The 17477-nt window shown below is 30.8% G+C and overlaps 1 protein-coding gene across 1 annotated transcript; it reads right to left on the reverse strand.

The window, feature by feature from the left end:
- Nucleotides 1-2884: 2884 nt before the first annotated feature.
- LOC145328101 (uncharacterized) lies at nt 2885-9892 on the reverse strand. The gene is made up of 12 exons (XM_080171673.1): nt 9698-9892; nt 9158-9221; nt 8761-8806; nt 8416-8439; nt 8014-8080; nt 7177-7278; nt 6573-6628; nt 6115-6178; nt 5588-5676; nt 4781-4863; nt 3768-3826; nt 2885-3013 (listed from the first exon to the last, which is right to left on the reverse strand). The coding sequence occupies exons 1-12, from the start codon at nt 9755-9757 to the stop codon at nt 2939-2941; spliced, it is 789 nt and encodes a 262-aa protein (XP_080027799.1). The 5' UTR covers nt 9758-9892; the 3' UTR covers nt 2885-2938.
- Between the last annotated feature and the right edge of the window lie 7585 nt (nt 9893-17477).

Consider the following 17477-nt stretch of genomic DNA (forward strand, 5'->3'; position numbering starts at 1 on the left):
TCTCCACTGAAAAAATTGGGGGTGCTGTAGATATTACATTTACCCTACCCCCTCTTTAAATAGGAATACTTTACCTTATAGGCACTACCAAAAATTTTAAAACCTATTAACTGAACCCCCCATCCTCCCGAATTGGCTGAGGATAAAATCATTGGTCGGATATTTATTCTGATTTCCTTTTAGTTAATTAAATATAATTTCTATAAAACTGTTGGCTATGTATATAAATTTACTTTATTGGACCAACATCATTGCAGACGAATAGTTTTAGCAAGTAAGTTGGGAATTCAAATTTTTTTTTATATATATTGCCAGTTTTTTTAAAAATAATTTTAGTCATTAAGATCGATTATTTCAATAAGAATGAAACAATTTATTTGATAAACCTTTAAAACCATAATAGTTCAGCTTGGATAAAAGAAATTCAAGATTGCAAGTATCAAATGCCTTTTTAAAGTCAATGAAGCACCCCATTGTGTATTCTGGTGTTTGAGATTCAAGACCTTGGTATAGTTGAATTAAAGGCTGTGTTGTGTTGTGCTTTGTTCTGAATCCATACTGATGTTTATCGAGAATATTAAATTTATTTAAGTATTTAAACATTTGACAAGCAAATATTTGTTAAGTAGTTTAGAGAAGGCATTTTAAGAGGGTTAGTAGGATGTAAATCAAAAACCAACAATTTTAGGTTTAAAAAATGACAAGAGTATTTTTTAGAGTGAGGTTAAGAGAACCTTCCCCCATAAAGAGTTTAAAACCTTCCCAGGAACAAAAGTGGTAACATTTAAGTTCAGCGGTTTGCTAGCTCTTTGAGTACAGACAAACTTCCTGCTACTTGTATAAGGTACTAGTAGCTACGCCCAAAGCAGCTAGAGGATCTTTATTCGGAGGTGGCAAAGATTGGCTTGAAAATAGCTTTAAACTATCCCAAGACAAAAAATAGCCTAAAACATTCCCTGGAACTATGTGAAGCTTAACTAAATGGGGAAACCAAATCGGTTCACTAGTTCTTTAGATCGTAAACTTTAAACAAACAAAAAACAAGTACTACTTTATATAAAAGGATATTGATAAAAATGTATTATTTTATTATATCTTAAATTAGGTATCATTTAGCTGCATAGCTGTGCTACTTATGGACATACTTTCTTTGTTAAGATTTCATTATATCTTATATAAGACTAGCAGCTTCGCCCTAGCCTCTAGGGGCTTTGCCCCAAGAGGTAGGTATTTCTGGTGCTGCCATTTAATTATGAAGTAACTGTTTAATAACAATTTTTTTTGGGGGGGGGATTTTAATTTTTTGGAGGTTGGGTATGTCCCACCCCCAAAGAAAATAGCTTAAACCACCACAGGACCAATAGGTATATACCCTGCAGAGTAGAATCCGATCGGTTCAGTAGTTACCGAGATCTTAAGGGACAGACGGACGGGCGGACAGACTGACAGACATCGTTTACTTTGTATTATAGATTTCTTATAGACTTATGCACATCTTATCTTATAGGTGCGTGTTTTGCCAAATTGTTGCCACTTTTTCCTAACTGTTTGAAACTATTGATTTAGAAGTATACAATTTTGAGATTTCCCTAAAATACAAAATTTAAGGTTATAATAAGGTGGAACCCTTTACTCCATCCTTTCCTCTTCTACTGAATTAACAAATTGCCCAATGATTAATATCCATATTTGAAACCTAAATGAACGATAATTTTACACCGGTCATAATATCCGCGTATATTCTACATCCATACCCTGTATAAAATAAGGGGGGGGGGGCAATGATGTTCCTTCTGCACGCCTTGGTTGAACATTTGTCCAATATCCATTTTCCAAAACATCAAAACTTTTGTAATTCCAAAGATTAAAGGACTTCAGGTCAGATAAATCAAGAAAAAAGTGATAGGTAAATAGAAAATATATTTTAACTTTAAATTCATAATTTTAATTCACCCTAGGAGGTCCTTTCATATATCTTAATACTAGCGGCTGCGCCCCTAGTTAGGAGGGAGGAGAGGAGTCATCCATCCCCCATTTTTATTTTAGTTTTAAAAAATTTTGGAGGGGCGGTGATTTTTTTCTTTGGGTGATTTTTCCTGTGAGGGTGTTGATACCCCCCACCAAAATAGTTGTAAACCTTCCTTAGAAAGAAGAATCATATCAGTTCAGTGGGACAACAGTAAGACAAACATACAGACATCCTGTTACTTTATTAGGAGGATTATCAAATTTACTAAATAAACCAAGGAAAAATTATTTATTTTAAAGAAGTACTACACATGTTTACACAACTTAGTAAAAATTGTACGTTATTCTTAAAAAAAATTTTATGGGCGGAGGGGGGGGGGGGTTATTTCACGGAAGCTTCGCCCCAATGGTGCGGCGGGATTTCCCGATTCACTACCGAGATCATCAGCTTCAGAGGGACAGTCAAACGGACAGTCATCATAATACTATATTACTATAGATGATAAAGTTAACTGCAATTGACTTATCTTTTTATCCCAGAATAGACTGCATTTAACAAACATCCTTTTCTAAAATGTAAAAATATAAAAAAAAACAATTATCCTATAATATAAAGTAATGAGCATTTTTTGTCTGTAGCGATGGATCTCCCTAACCGCTGAACTGATATAGTTCTCCTTTACAGTGAAGCTTCTTATAGGTCCAGGGAAGGTAGCTATTTTAGGGGAGGATATTTCCAACTTAAAAAAAATTGAACCCACCCCGAAAAAAATATTTTTTCTTTTCCAAAAATTAAAATTAAGGGTATGACTTCCTTCCCTCCCTACTTAAGTGGCCCTAGAGTCTTCTAGGGGCGTAGCCGCTAGTTTTTATACAAAGAAATAAACTGATTGAATATAAAAAGTAAGAAAAGAAATAGAAATATTGTCAAATATATTGTTCAAATATCAGTATATTTTTAATATTAATATTAATTACAAACAATAGAATTTATTTGATCCTTGATCTTTTCTCTCACACACGTTTCAAACTTATCACTATGCAACTGAAAAAAGTAATATTAAACATGTATTTAAAGGGATAAGACATTGAATATAAATTGATGTATTTTCTTATTTATGATACACAAAATTATCCCTTCTTTAGATTGCAATTTATTAAAAGCTTAGACACTCAATTGGATAAACCAACTGAAAAAAATTCAATAAAAGTCCCCAAGGTTGTTAAGCCAACGAATAAGAAAACGATATTATAAGACTTTGGGGCCTAGTGTAATAAACAGCCAAATGTCCCCCTCTCTGAACATTAAAGACATACAAGGTTGACAACATCAATAAAAGCGAAGCTCTAAATTCAGTAGGTAGGTCAAACGAACAGTAACACCTGTCGAAAGAAAAGCTTTGCTATTAAAATGAAAACAATTTATTCCGAATTTATATTTCACCTACATTCTTATTATCTTTATACTGACAAAGCCTAAATTGTGTTAAAATTGTGTCAAAAACGATCCATGTAACGTAATAAAAAAGGGAGATGAGAGGAGAAGTGGGAAAGAAATCCCATAAAAAAAGAGATGGATAATCCCTCATTTCTATTACGTCACATGTATTATTTTTGTCACAATTTTAACACAAATTGGGCTTTGTCCTTATACTTAGTGAATGCACCTCTGGCATCTAGGGACTCAGTATTAGAAAGAGGGAAAGAAAAATGGCCTAAAACCATAATGGTACCTCTTCCAAGACTCACTTTAAGGGAAAGTTCAATGGGTCCAGTGGTTATCTTTTAAAAATGTTTACCTGATACTTTCCAATAGAAAATTTGGCCACCCAATCAAGTAGAAATCTGTAATTGCCACCTATATATCAATAAGAACAAGATAATTACAGTGTGTTTTTTTTATGAGAACTTTTTTTAAAGCAATTTTACCCCACTTATAGTTATCAGAATTTAATGATTAATGGCTTATTTTCTTTGTTTTTTAAGGAAATTAATAGAACAACAAAAAAATATTTCAGTTTTTATTTAAAAAGAACAGTAAAATCTAAATTGCAAAACTTAGGTGTCAACATATAAAAATGGTTTTAGCACATTTTTCTTAAAAAAATGGATTTTTTGTAGTCGACTTTGGGGGGCCAGTACTCCCTTTTTGGTTGAGATATGACCTTCAAACTTTAATATGTTCTAGTACATGTCCCTAATAGTATCTGTATACATTTTTAGCTCTATATGTCAACTTTGAAGTGTTTAGCAGCCATTCTTGCAAAAGGTTGATTATTTGAGCATAAGAAAAATGCGCTAAAACCATTTTTAGATGTTGACACCGAAGTTTTGAATTTTAGATTTTACTGTACTCTTTAAATAAAAACTGAAATATTTTTTTGTTGTTCTATTAATTGCCTTAAAAAACGAAGAAAATAAGCCATTAATCATTAAATTCTGATAACTATAAGTGGGGTAAAATTGCTTTCAAAAAAGTTCTCATATAAAAAAAACACTGTATTTTGTTAGATAGCACAGAAAAAATATTATATTTTAGGTAAAGTAACTGGATGTCTGTCTTTCTTGTGTACCAAAGGATATTGTTTACTGCTGAACCAAAATGTTACTCCTTTTACAATGTAGCTTCTGATAGGTCCTGTGAAGGTTTACAACTATTTTGGAGAAGGATACCAGCACACACCTCTAGAAATGAACCAATCCAAATTTTTTTTTACATTTTCTTTATGAACCTAATATCAAAATTGCGCCGCGGATGGGGAAAGTTTTCTCTTCAAATTTCAATAAATATGCTATTAAAGCTTTGAAATACCTAATAAGTTTTTAGCAGTAAGTTTAGACCATGATATAGGTAACTTGAAGTCAGAGATGACATTATCAGGTCCACATCTACGCCTTAAATGTTTGATATAAAAAAATGATGGAAGCAATCGATATATTATTACTTGGATGTTGCTCAACATTTTCTTGTACTCTGATAAAGTGATGTTCGCAGCTGGTTAAAACAATAATATACCCACCTATTTCCTATATTCTTGGCACGGCAATATTTTTTAGGTCTGCAAGGATACAGCAGAATCAATAAATGACTGACAGGATCGGCTTTATTTAGGTTATTTTTGGCAAAAATCTCTTTTAACGAAATTTCATTAAATATTGTGGCAATGGACTAGAGTTGATACGCTTTCTAAATCATCATCCAAAGTTTGAAACTGAAAGAACAATTCTACCATGCCTAAATTAACTATAAGAGCCTTTCGTTACTTACACACGTATTATAGAAAAGCTGAACATTAAAAATTGAATAGCAAGATGGAGTAATCAGCAACAAGTGTGTGACAATACAGAAAATGAGTAAAGAAACTTGAAAGTCTCTCATTATTCATGAAGATAAACCGACCGACCGACACGAATAACTGTCAGAGAAGATTCGCTATTAACATAGATACTTTGGGAAGCAGCTTATAGTGCCCAAAAAATGACGTCATACAATACAAACGGCTAATGATAGGCTAGTATACATTTATATTGACCAATGGAAAAATGTCAAGTTTACTGGCCTATCCTTGGTCATTTGTATTGTATGACGTCATTAAAGGTACTATAAGTTGCTTTATACTTTTGATCCGCCATGTTGATATCAACTGTTGGGGAAACTAGCAGGTTTTTCAATTTCACCTCAAACTCCTCCCATCCTTTGGTGCCAACCTAAAATCAAGATTTTTATGTCCATTAAGATTTCTATGATGTAAAAGAAATGTCTGGCATCTTTATAATAAAAAATCAATTTCAATTTGAATGGTTCATTTGGCCGCCATGATGGATTTCATAAGTTTCATATTTGTGCCATTTGAAAAGTCATAAAATTTTGTAACTTTCGAATAAAAAAATTCATGGGGGGGGGAGGAGTATTTAGCCCCGACAAAGACCAAATTGTGTCAAAAATTATTCATGTGACGTCATAAAAATGAGGGATTACCCATCTCTTTTTTAGAGGCTTTCTTTCCCACTTTTCCTCTCATCTTTCTCAATTTTATAACATCACAAGGATCATTTTTGGCACAATTTGGTTTTTGACTTTAGCCCCCTCTCCCCAGATAAGAGTTATATAAAAGGTAGAAAGTAAGATTATTTTTTATGTTTTACCTTTCCTGTAATAAGTGACCACCCTTTCCCTCTATGTGATCCTGTCACAAGCAATTCATCAATCCTGAAACCATGAAAATTAAAATTTCTCTTCATTAAGAATCTTCTTTTTGGCTGTTTTTAAAAGCGAAGCTTTTCTATGGTTAGGGTCGGTTCGTCCGTCACAGACAGTTAGTTCTTTTCTTTAATTTAAATATGTTAGAGTTGTCATATCGCTTTCAAACTTTCTATGATGATTCCTATAATAATTAGGTACATGGAAAGCATAGCAACTCTTTAATCATGACCAGACAATTCTTACACTCTACAAGTGTTATTGATAGTTTGTTCTTCCTTTTTATTTCAAAGTTTCGCTTTTATGGATGTTGTTATCTTTCTTTTAGTATAGTTATCATTAATATTTACATATATCTATGAAAATATCAAATAACTTTAGTTTTGTATATCCAATAACTTACTTGAACGTCAACATAACATTGATTTTAGACCTATCTGTTGATCTTGTAGCTTTAGTCTATAAAATAAAATAGATAAGAAATAAATCATAAACATTAAAGGAAGCCTGCATGAAATACACCGCTCCAACTGCTATTGACTGCCACAAATAAACCCAATACTCCAAATTTAAAGCATCAAGCTTCCATTATATTAAAGACGTATCTGAAAATGGCATTTTAGGCATTTTAACTTCTGTGTCTAAACTTAAAATTATATCAAATTAGAAAACTAATGTTTACCAGTAATATGTTGATTGTTTAGGGGGGGGTGAATAAACCCCACTGATATTAAAGTAAAGCCCATCTTGTGTTCTTTAACACATTTTCCCTTCGTCCATCTTGATTTAGGTCAAACATTGTAAGAGTTATAATATATGCAATATTTCGCAAAGTTGTGAGTAAGAATCCAGTCAAATGTGCTTATTAGGTCAAACTGTTTTTCAATATTCGATTAGTTATACTATTTGGTTAACATTAAGAACAGTTAGACTTAATAAGCGCATATGACTGGAAGCTTGCTCACAATTTTACTGATTACTGTGAAATCTACTATTCCCTTTATTACCTCTGCTAGATAAATAGAAGATAATCCGAGAAGCTTCATGTTGGAAAACTCAATGTTCACCTCAGCAAAAGTGTTTTTAAAATCAACATTCTGATTATCAAGCTATAAAAAGATATTTAAAAATGAAATATTTAGCTCTAAAGTGTAAAGTGTTAGTTTAAATATGTAGAAACAAGGATGACATCATAGATAAAAGACGAAACTCTAGAAATAGACAGTACAAAAACAAATATAAACACCTAAGAGTTCAGAATTTAATAAGTAGAACAATAATCTTTAAGTCTAAACAAAATTATAAATAATTGCATTAAAAAATTACAGGATGCTGTTTAAGGACATATTTACATTTTAGGACTTTATTATGGAGATGCTTCGCTTAAAATATTGTACCTTATTGATCTAGGATTCAATATTATGTAGGGGCAGACCATAATTATAGAAAAGCTTTTCTTTTTTATAATTATAGGACAATTGAGAATAAGAGTCTTAATTGTTAAAATATACAAATGTACATAGTCTGAGGTTAAAAAGGAAATAAAACTACGAAATAAAGTCAGTTCAGTAGTTATCTTAGGCTTCAGATGAAAAAACTACTTTGTACAATAGGATGTATAGAGTATTTTAAAATCATAAAATTTAACCAATCCAAGCTCAAATAATGACAACAAAGAAACAATTTTGAGCTGTGAATCTGGTTTCTTTCGTAGGGCACCACAGCTTGAGTCCAAGCCTTTAGCTTTACCAGGCAGAGTATATATTCTTAACATGGAAAAGGACTAGATAAAACATTCCTTAATTGCAAAGTAGATTTGCTACTGATGAATATGTTTAACTTACACTAAATGGATCTATAAAAGCTCCAACCAGTCTACTCTTGATTATCATATTAAAGATATACAACTGCCTGTGAAAGTAAAAGCTAATAGTTATAAATCGCATCGGCAGTTTGCCGCAGATATTAAGATAGAAAGTGAAAAGATAACACCAGTTTTGTTAGCCACAAAGGGGCCTTAGACCCGAGCTAACAAAACATATATTAATTTTATGATTCTTATTTAATTTTCGGGAGGAAATTGTCTGTAATACGATGCTATATATGATTTTTTTGTGTAGCTGAAAACCGATTCTAATCCAGCCGATAATAATCCGTTCCGAAGCCAGACTGGAAAGTTCATTTAAAAAGCATTATTTTGATTGATATAAAGTTACGGGGTGTATGAGAGTCTATTTATTACTTACCTTTGAAACACTGGATCTTTCTCCCTAGAAAAAAAATAATATTTTGTGTCTTCAATTTAAATGTGTTAAGATGTCTTCGCTTTTATGGATTTGTTATCCTTGTTTTTTTTCCAATAGTCGTTTTCTCTTACTCTCTATGTGATGGCCGGGGGAAGTCAATAAAATGGCCTTAAACCACCTCAAGACATCTATAAGGCTTTACAGTTTTCTCTAGACTTTTGGGCTTGAGACAAAACAAACCTTACTACTAATTTATTAGAATAAAAGGCTTTGGTTACTCATACATATTTAATATTTAATTAACATTTTTAAGATTTTATACGTGAAAATAACTTGATAAGTTACCCAATGTCTTGAGAATCGTCGGATCTTTGTTCTAAATTCCCTAAATCTAAAACAGAAAATGTCTGTATTCAAATGATGAAATTTAGGACCTCGACACTTTTTTTTATGGGGTGGGGGTGTACTTTAAAGGGTTTTGTTAAAACTTGTAAAACCCCCAAAAAAATATTTGTAGGTTAACATTGTTATGGAGAGTGGGGCTTGGGGGGGGGGGGGGGGGGGTTCTTCCCACGAATATTGAAAAAAAATATAGAATTATTACCAGTACCAGTTTTGTTAGCCTGGGCCTTCAGCCCCTCCGATCTATCAAACTGGTTTTAAACTTATATTTTTAAAATTTATTATGCGCGGCAAGCTGTCTATAATACGAAAAATATTCAGTATCTTATTAAATACTCACTAACTGAACTTTCTTCATCTGAATTTGTATCCTCATCCTCAAAATCACTCCAATCATCCTCATCCTAAAAAATGATCTAATTGAAGCTTCCCTGATTATTATAACACCCGGAATACAGCTATTTTCCAAGATCTTACTAAACACACTGCAGATACAAATTGTCTAGATGTTTTTATTGTTCTAATAAAGAATCTGTTAATTAAGGAATTTATGTTATCTTTTACAGGAGTTTAGGAAATCTACCTCAAAGTTTCTAGCGAGCACAGAAAAAAAATTATATTAAAAAAAAAAAGAAATATTAAATATTTTTTATGCCTAACCCCTTGGAGGGCTCTAAACCTGCTAAGCTATAACCGCTGTGCCCTTACCCTATATCTAATATGAAACAACAAAAGTGCCTTAAAGTAAAAAACAAAAAAAACCTAACCCTAACTTTCTCCCTCTCATTTTCAATTAATTTCAAAAATACATGTTGGGATGGGGGGATTTGTGTTAGAGAAGGAACTGTGAGTGAAACCGTAAAAGATTTATAAAGAATACCTTAAAATCTATAGACCAAGTAACTGGAAAAAAAGGTAGCAGCAAATATATGAATAACATTTTGTTTTTATCAAGATTAATAGATCGATGATTGTTTCACAATTGGCATCCCAGAACGACTAAAACACAACATGAAAAAATTAAATAAATTTTGATATTAATTTCAACATACTAAATTATACAATATCAAATAGCAAATCTCTAAATTAGAAAAGAAAATTTAGGAAAAAACAAGGATGACAATATGGATAAGTAGCGAAGCAGAAAAAATATTATAAATTGACAAAAGGACAAAGTGAAAAATAGACAGATCATAGAAGTCCAAGGACTGGGGGTAAAGGGGTGTTAACCCCCCTAAAAAAAGTAAGTTACTCCCTCAAACCTTTGTAACCCATCATTTTACTCTTTTCAAGATAAAAAGCTTGGATGTCCCTGGAGCAGATGTTGTTTAAAAATAAATTTTTTTATATATTGATCATTTGTACAATAACTGAAGCTGTCTATTTTAAATAGCAGCTGAGAAATCTAAGCACTATATAATATATATAAATATAAATTGAATCATGCAGTTGTTTGAGGTTATAAAAGTAAAAACATCTAGGGAAAAATACTGTTATGTAGGTCCCGATTGGCGGAATACCGTGGACAAAAAGTAGAGATATTATTACTTAATTTTCTTCTTCGTGGACAATTTTCTTAAATAGATACACGTTTTTTTATATTATTTAAAATTTTATTCACAAAAAAAATATGTAAATGGAGATATTATCAAAACTATATAAGAACTTCGCTCCTAACATAGCATGTGTTTTAAAAAGTCTGATTTGTGTATAGCATGAACTTTTACCAATCAAGTTTATAAGTAGCGTATTAATATATAATTAGGTGCTTACGTTTGTCTTAATTTTATGTCTATGAGTATTTCAGATCAAGTCTCTAATTTCGTATGTCTGTCTTGCTAACGGCTGAACCGATACGGTTCTCCTTTACAATGTAGCTTCTCATAGGTCCTTGGAAGGTTTATAACTTTTTGGGGGGGAGGATAACAAAATTAAAAATGGGGGGTCATCGATTAATATGAAATCTACACTCTACAGTATTTATGGATTATATTCTCTAAAGTAACTACACAGCATAACTCTATAGCATCTATGCAGTATAATTTATACGCAATTTGGACTTTACTACAGTATTAACACAATATATACTCTACAGTATCTACGAAGTATAATATCTACATTATCCACGTAGTATATTACATAAATTTTGATATTTTATTTTATTCTCGTAATAAAATATCAAAGACAAAAATCTTTTAATTTTTTTTCAAAAAATCTTCCAATTTTTTTTCAAAAAATCGTCCATACTAAATTTAAAAATCATCGATTCTTCAGTTAATTTTAAACATTTCTTAGGTAAACACGTAAAAATCTAAATTTTAAAATGGCCAAACAAGTATCCAAGACAGGGAAAATGATGTCCAAAGGAGCCGCTAGAAAACCAACAAGGTCTAAGCTTTCAAGAGATTCTAAGGGTAGATATATGAAGTCTAAAACAAAGATGTCCAAGCGATCAGCAAGAAAATCCAACAGACCAATGCTGAAAAGAGATTCAAAAGGAAGATTTACAAAGATGGATTTAAAGAAAGCTGGTCCTTCAGGCAGAACTGTAACTAAAGTTCGTCACCAAACAAAAAATAAAAATATCGAGCATGGAATCAAGCGGAATAATACCAAGAAACACGTGGACACCAAGCGCAAGGACTCCGTCAGACAGAAGAGGAACCAGAACGTCAAGACCAAGAGGAGGACCAAGGGAAAGCACGAGGAGGATAGAGAAATGACCGATGAGATGTAGTTTTGTAGTTTATTTTGATAAAACATAATAAATTTTAGTTCAATAAAATTAATTGTTTTTTCTTTCATTGGAATTAAAATATATTTAAACAAAAAGTTTGTTTTAAAAAAACATAAACTAAACTTGTAATTCATTATTCAAAACTTTATTTTCGAAATGGAAGGATGAAATTAAAAATTTATCAGTTTCATTTTCAAATATGTTTTTGTGTTGCAAAAGTTTAATGATTTTGAAATATTAAAAGGAACATTTTTTTTTTATAATGTACTTAAAGTTTCATATTATTTCTTTTTATTCGATTTTAAATAAAAATTACTATTTTAATACTAGCGTTTAAGATCAAGCTTTTAGAAACTCGATATTTAAAGAAATATAGGGCAAATAATAGCCCATTCTAAGGATAAAATCTAGAAACAAAATAGCTTAAAATGATCAAAGGACCTAAAGGAAGTTTTCCGAAAAGGAATCATTTTAGTAGTTATTAAAATCTTACGACAAAAAAAAAACTTACTACTTTATATATTAGGATTAACTTGTCCACCGAAACCTTATCTTTACTTAACCTTATCAACATTCCGTAACAAAGAAAAAAGATACGTCTGTTTCTTTAAAAAGTGGGTTTTTGGTCCGAATGCGATATTAGGGAAACTGTCAGTTTTATAATTTACGATTTTCCTTTTAAGTGTAGTTTATAACTATATGGGAGAGGGTACCACCAACCTTCCCAAAAAATCACTTTAGAAAGAAATCCCCTTTCCCCCCAATATTTTTTTACATTTTCTTTTTAAAACTTCAATTTTAAGTTGGGGGGGGGGGGGGGGGTATAACATAACATAGCCAATATTAAATAATATTGTAAATGAGTATTATTTTTTTTTTTATTATTTTATGTGTATAACATATAACTGGCTGTCAATCAAGAAAAGATTACTCACACACATATATATCTACAAAGTTAGGCGGCTGAAAATTATTCTTCAATTCAATGAGATCTGAAGGGTTAAGACAATGATCAATAAATCATAATATTTCTTCTTCTGTGAATTAAATTATTGGTTGAAAAGTTTGGGCACTACTAGTTTAGAACTAAAAATTGAATAAAAGTCCCCAAAGTTTATAAGCCAACGATAGAAACTGGAATATAAAACCTTCAAAATATCATTTCAAGAAAAGTAACTTTTTTCATCCTCTTCTAATATGTTCTTCTTTATGTATGCAACAACATGTATAATTGTATTTTATAAGTGTAGCTACTCTTCAATTATCATATGCAAGTCTGTTGCAATTAAACTTTTGCAAAACATGAATTATTTCCGGTTTACGTTTTCAAAAAAATTGTCATCCTTTTATAAAAGTATTATGATGTCTGTCTGTGCGTCTGTAGCGTAGGATACGATATTGATTTTTCTCTACAGAGAAGTTTCCTATTAATAATTATTTTGGATGCGTTAATTTTCAATTTGAATGCATCGCTACTCTCTACTTATGGATATCCTTGTTCATGATTATCTGATATTTGTTGCATCTTGATTGGGTTTCTATCCAGAATATATATCATTGTTGTTTATATTTAGTAAATGCTTAAAGAATAAATATTTTTTTCTAGCATATTAAGTAGCAAAGCTACTCTATAATTCGACATGTATGTTTGTCCGTCTGCATGTCAGTCCTATCGTCTGATACGTTTTATGGGAAGCGTGATTTGCCTGGCTTTTATTGAAGATAGACGGCTAAAACCTACCTGAAATACAGGAATCTGGTTAAGGATAAATTTCATTTTTATGACTTGATTATACTATAGAGATCCATAGCTTAAGATATTATACCTTGTTGTCATAGGAATCATTATTTAAGAAATGAGATGAATAGGATAACTATAGCATAGAAAAATTGTTGTCAAAGAAGATAAAAATTAGCATGTTTGATTATAAGAATAAGAAGAAAGTGAATATACACACAATTACTTTTACTTTTATTTACAATCATTTATTCTTATTAGTTACAAACATGGATTAATAAAATATAGAAACATTGTCATGTACCTAATACTATATATGCTTCTACTAAACATAGATTAATTAGTTATAGAAACATTGTCATGTACCTAATTTTATACATGCTTCTACTAAACATAGATTAATTAGTTATAGAAACATTGTCATGTACCTAATTTTATATATGCTTCTACTAAACATAGATTAATTAGTTTTAGAAACATTGTCATGTACTTAATTCTAAACATACTTCTACAAAACATAGATTAGAAAATAAACGGAAAGCATAACATTTGCTTATGGTTTCAAGTACAATATTTATTAAGTAACGCTTTCAAAATTTTCCCTTAGAAGAATCATCTAACCAAGTTTAATTTGATACAATAATTTTAACATGCCTATTGCCTATATCTAGAAAATCTTTAAACTTTAAATACGACATATTTTGTATTAAAGCACAGAACCCAGTGTTAGAAAAGATCTTTAAAAGATAGAAAACAAATAACAAATAGAACAAGGATGACAACATCTATAAGTAGGGAGGCATACAAAATCATGTATGAGAGTCGGACAAGGAAATTTTAAGAGCATTTGTTAAAATCAAGAATAGATTTATTAGAGAAAAAAATATAAAACCATTTTTACTTATTCTTATGTCTATTAATATCTATATTTTGCATGATGACTGACATACTGACGGTAAATTATATGCTAAGAAAAACAGGAAATTTAATTTTGATAATACACAAAAATATTAAAATCGGACCAAAAACACCAAATATATTGGGAAATATATTAAAAATGAATGAAATAAAATGTTATTTATAAATGAATTACATATTCTAGGATATATTGTCTATATGTTAATTAGACAGATATATTTATCCTACCATGTAATAAAGATAAATTAAGCGGAGAGAGAGGGGACAATGTGCTGTTTATTACACTAGTTTCCCAAAGTTTTACAGTAACGGATTTTTATTCGTTGGCTTAACAACTTTGGGGACTTAGTTGTTTAAGTTGAGTGTTCAAACGTTTCAAATATTAATTTTAAACTACAGAAGGGGTAATTTTGTGTATTATTAATGGAAATGTACATTAATATATCTGCCATTGTCTTATCCTTTTAGATCCCTGTATATTAAGCATATTATTTTTATACAAATTACATAGAAAGTAGAATGTACAGCTGTACAGTTAAATAAACAGGAACAGATGTATATACAGAATAGCGGCTTTGCCCCTAGCCTCTAGGGGCTATGCCCCAAGAGGTATAATTACATCTTTTATTACCTGGAGAGGCCCCACTCCACCACTACTTTAAATATTTTTTTTAAATTGGTGGGAGGATTTTTTGTTTTTCGGGGAGTTGGGGGAGTCATACCTTCCCCCCCCCCCAAGAAAATAGCCTAAAACCACCACAGGACTAGTAGGTATATTCTCTGAAGAGTAGAATCCGATTGTTTCAGTGGTTACCGAGATCTTAAGGGACAGACGGACAGACAGACAGACGGACGGACAGGCATCATTCTACTTTGTATTATAGATAACTACCTCCCCACCATTTCCAAGGACCTTTTTCGTCTGCTTGAAAATTGTTTTATGCTACTTGGCTGTGTTAATATTCCCGACACTATTGGTTGATATTCAAATAACCAATTGACAATTGGTACAAGTTCCTTGGATGTGGACATACAGTTATTTAACCCTTTTCCCCTCTAGTGTTTTACTCTAATAGAAATAGAATACTACACGGCACTAGTGTTAAAAAGAGACTATACACAAATAAAACCACACCTCAAAAGTAAGAATATTTTACGATCAGTTACAAAATTAACCATATTTCATATATTTATAATAAAATCAGATATATATTTTTTTAAATTAGTTTATTTTGAAGTAAAGAAGCAAAAAACTGTGTAAAAATGCTTGAAAATAAGAAAAAGTTTTTTAATGAAAATGGTCATCCATTAAATTTTTTTGGACAAAAGTTTGTTTGAAACTGAGCAATTTTACCTTAATTTTTTTAGGATATTTGTTCTATAAATGTTACTAATTAATAAAAATGTTGGGAGTTTTAGCAAATTGTTCATTTGTCGCACAAAACAATTAGTACAGTCTTTATTGCAAGGAAAACAAGGATAATTATATTGGATAGAAGCGAGGAATCCAAAGGAATTTGAGGTATTTAGTCTTAGAGTATTGTTTTTAGAGTAGGGTCGACCCATTACAATTTAAAATTTTAGTTTTAAAAAGATTCGGTAAAGGATCATTTTTTTTTCTTTGAGAATTTCACTTGGAGGGTTATGGTACCCTCCCCATTAAAATTTATAAACCTTTCCAAGAACTCTGAGAATCTACATTGTAAAGGAGAACCAAATCGGTACATAAACTAGACATTCACACATCTTGTTCCTTATAAATAACAATAAAAAAAAAACTTTATCATATTACAATTTTCTTCCCTTTTATGTTTCGTCTTTCTTTTTTTGTATTTTTTGTAATGTGAAAAAAAAATTTAAAAAATAGTAAAAAAAAGTCTCCTTCAACAATTTACACACAACCACTTAAACTTTTCAGATGTCCATAACTTTTTTCAATAAATTCTTGGGGATAAAAGTTACTCTATAACTTGCGGATTTTTTCTTGCAATGACATTGGTTTAATATCATTGGATGGGTATATATATCATTTAGATAACCAAACTATATAGCCTAATTTAAAAGTATTAGGATGTCTATTTGTGTCTACCGAAGGATCTCGATAATCGCTGAACCAATATGGTTCTCCTTTACAATGTAACTTCTCATGGGTCTTTTAGGAGCTTAGACGCTAGTTATATTTTAGTTAATAAAATGGATTGTTTCAAGCAAAAAAATTATAAATGATCTGATTAGGTTGCTATTTACTTTGGTGGGTTTAGGCTATTTTTTCAGACGTAGTTCTTACTCTGCTAATATCAACAGCTCCTCTTTTCTTAGTCTTCCTAACTATCATTTTTATCATTTTATTTGTTTTGAATAATATCATCGTTGTTCCAATAAATATGTGTATGTGTAGTAAACATTGTAAAACCCAATTCAACTTTAGTAAAAACTTTCAATTCCATTTTAAATTTCAATGGAATTCAAGAAACTGTGGAAATAGGGATAGTGTTGTGAAATTAAAAGTGTATATAAATTATTAATGTTTATTTCTACTCGTATAAATTTATAATTAGGAAGATGATTAAAGTACCTCAACAGAGTATGACGTCATACGATAATATAACCAATGAGAGGCCAGCATAAATTTTACCATTGCATGGTCAATTACAGTGTATACTGGCCTCTCATTGGCGCTTCTATCGCATGACGTCATACTTTAATCATCTTAAAACTACATATAAGCTTATTAATGTAAAAATGTTTTTACTAGTCACTATTATTTTTATAAACTTTTCAAAATTAGCTCAAAATAAAATTGTAGAAAACAAAAAAAAGTAACGAATCAAACAAAATTTAAGCCTGCACTTGATTATTATTATGCTTCCTTGTTAAGATAAGACCTATTCAGGTATGATCTATGTAAGCATCTTCAAATGGTGCAAATTGAGCCACATATATGTATGCTTTTCAATAGATTGATATATCTGTATCCTTCTTTGTCCTTGGCAGAAAGGTCAAAGTTAAGATTTATAGAATCCTTTCTATGTAAAGCAAATGTTTAACTTGTGTCCACAGTTTAGAATAAGCACATCTTTTCTATAGTTTACATACATCTGTATGTAACATTGGTTTTAACGAATGACATATTTTTCGAGATCATTAAGATGAAATTTTCATATTTTACGAATGTTTACAGGCTAAGGTATTCACTATAATATAACTGTTTGTGTCACGTGCCATTTACAGAAGCAGCAAGTATATTTTTTACCGTCTATAGTTTGG

This window comes from Acartia tonsa, chromosome 9 (genome assembly GCF_053477335.1).
Source record: "Acartia tonsa isolate MP-2025a chromosome 9, ASM5347733v1, whole genome shotgun sequence".
Lineage (NCBI taxonomy): Eukaryota > Metazoa > Arthropoda > Copepoda > Calanoida > Acartiidae > Acartia > Acartia tonsa.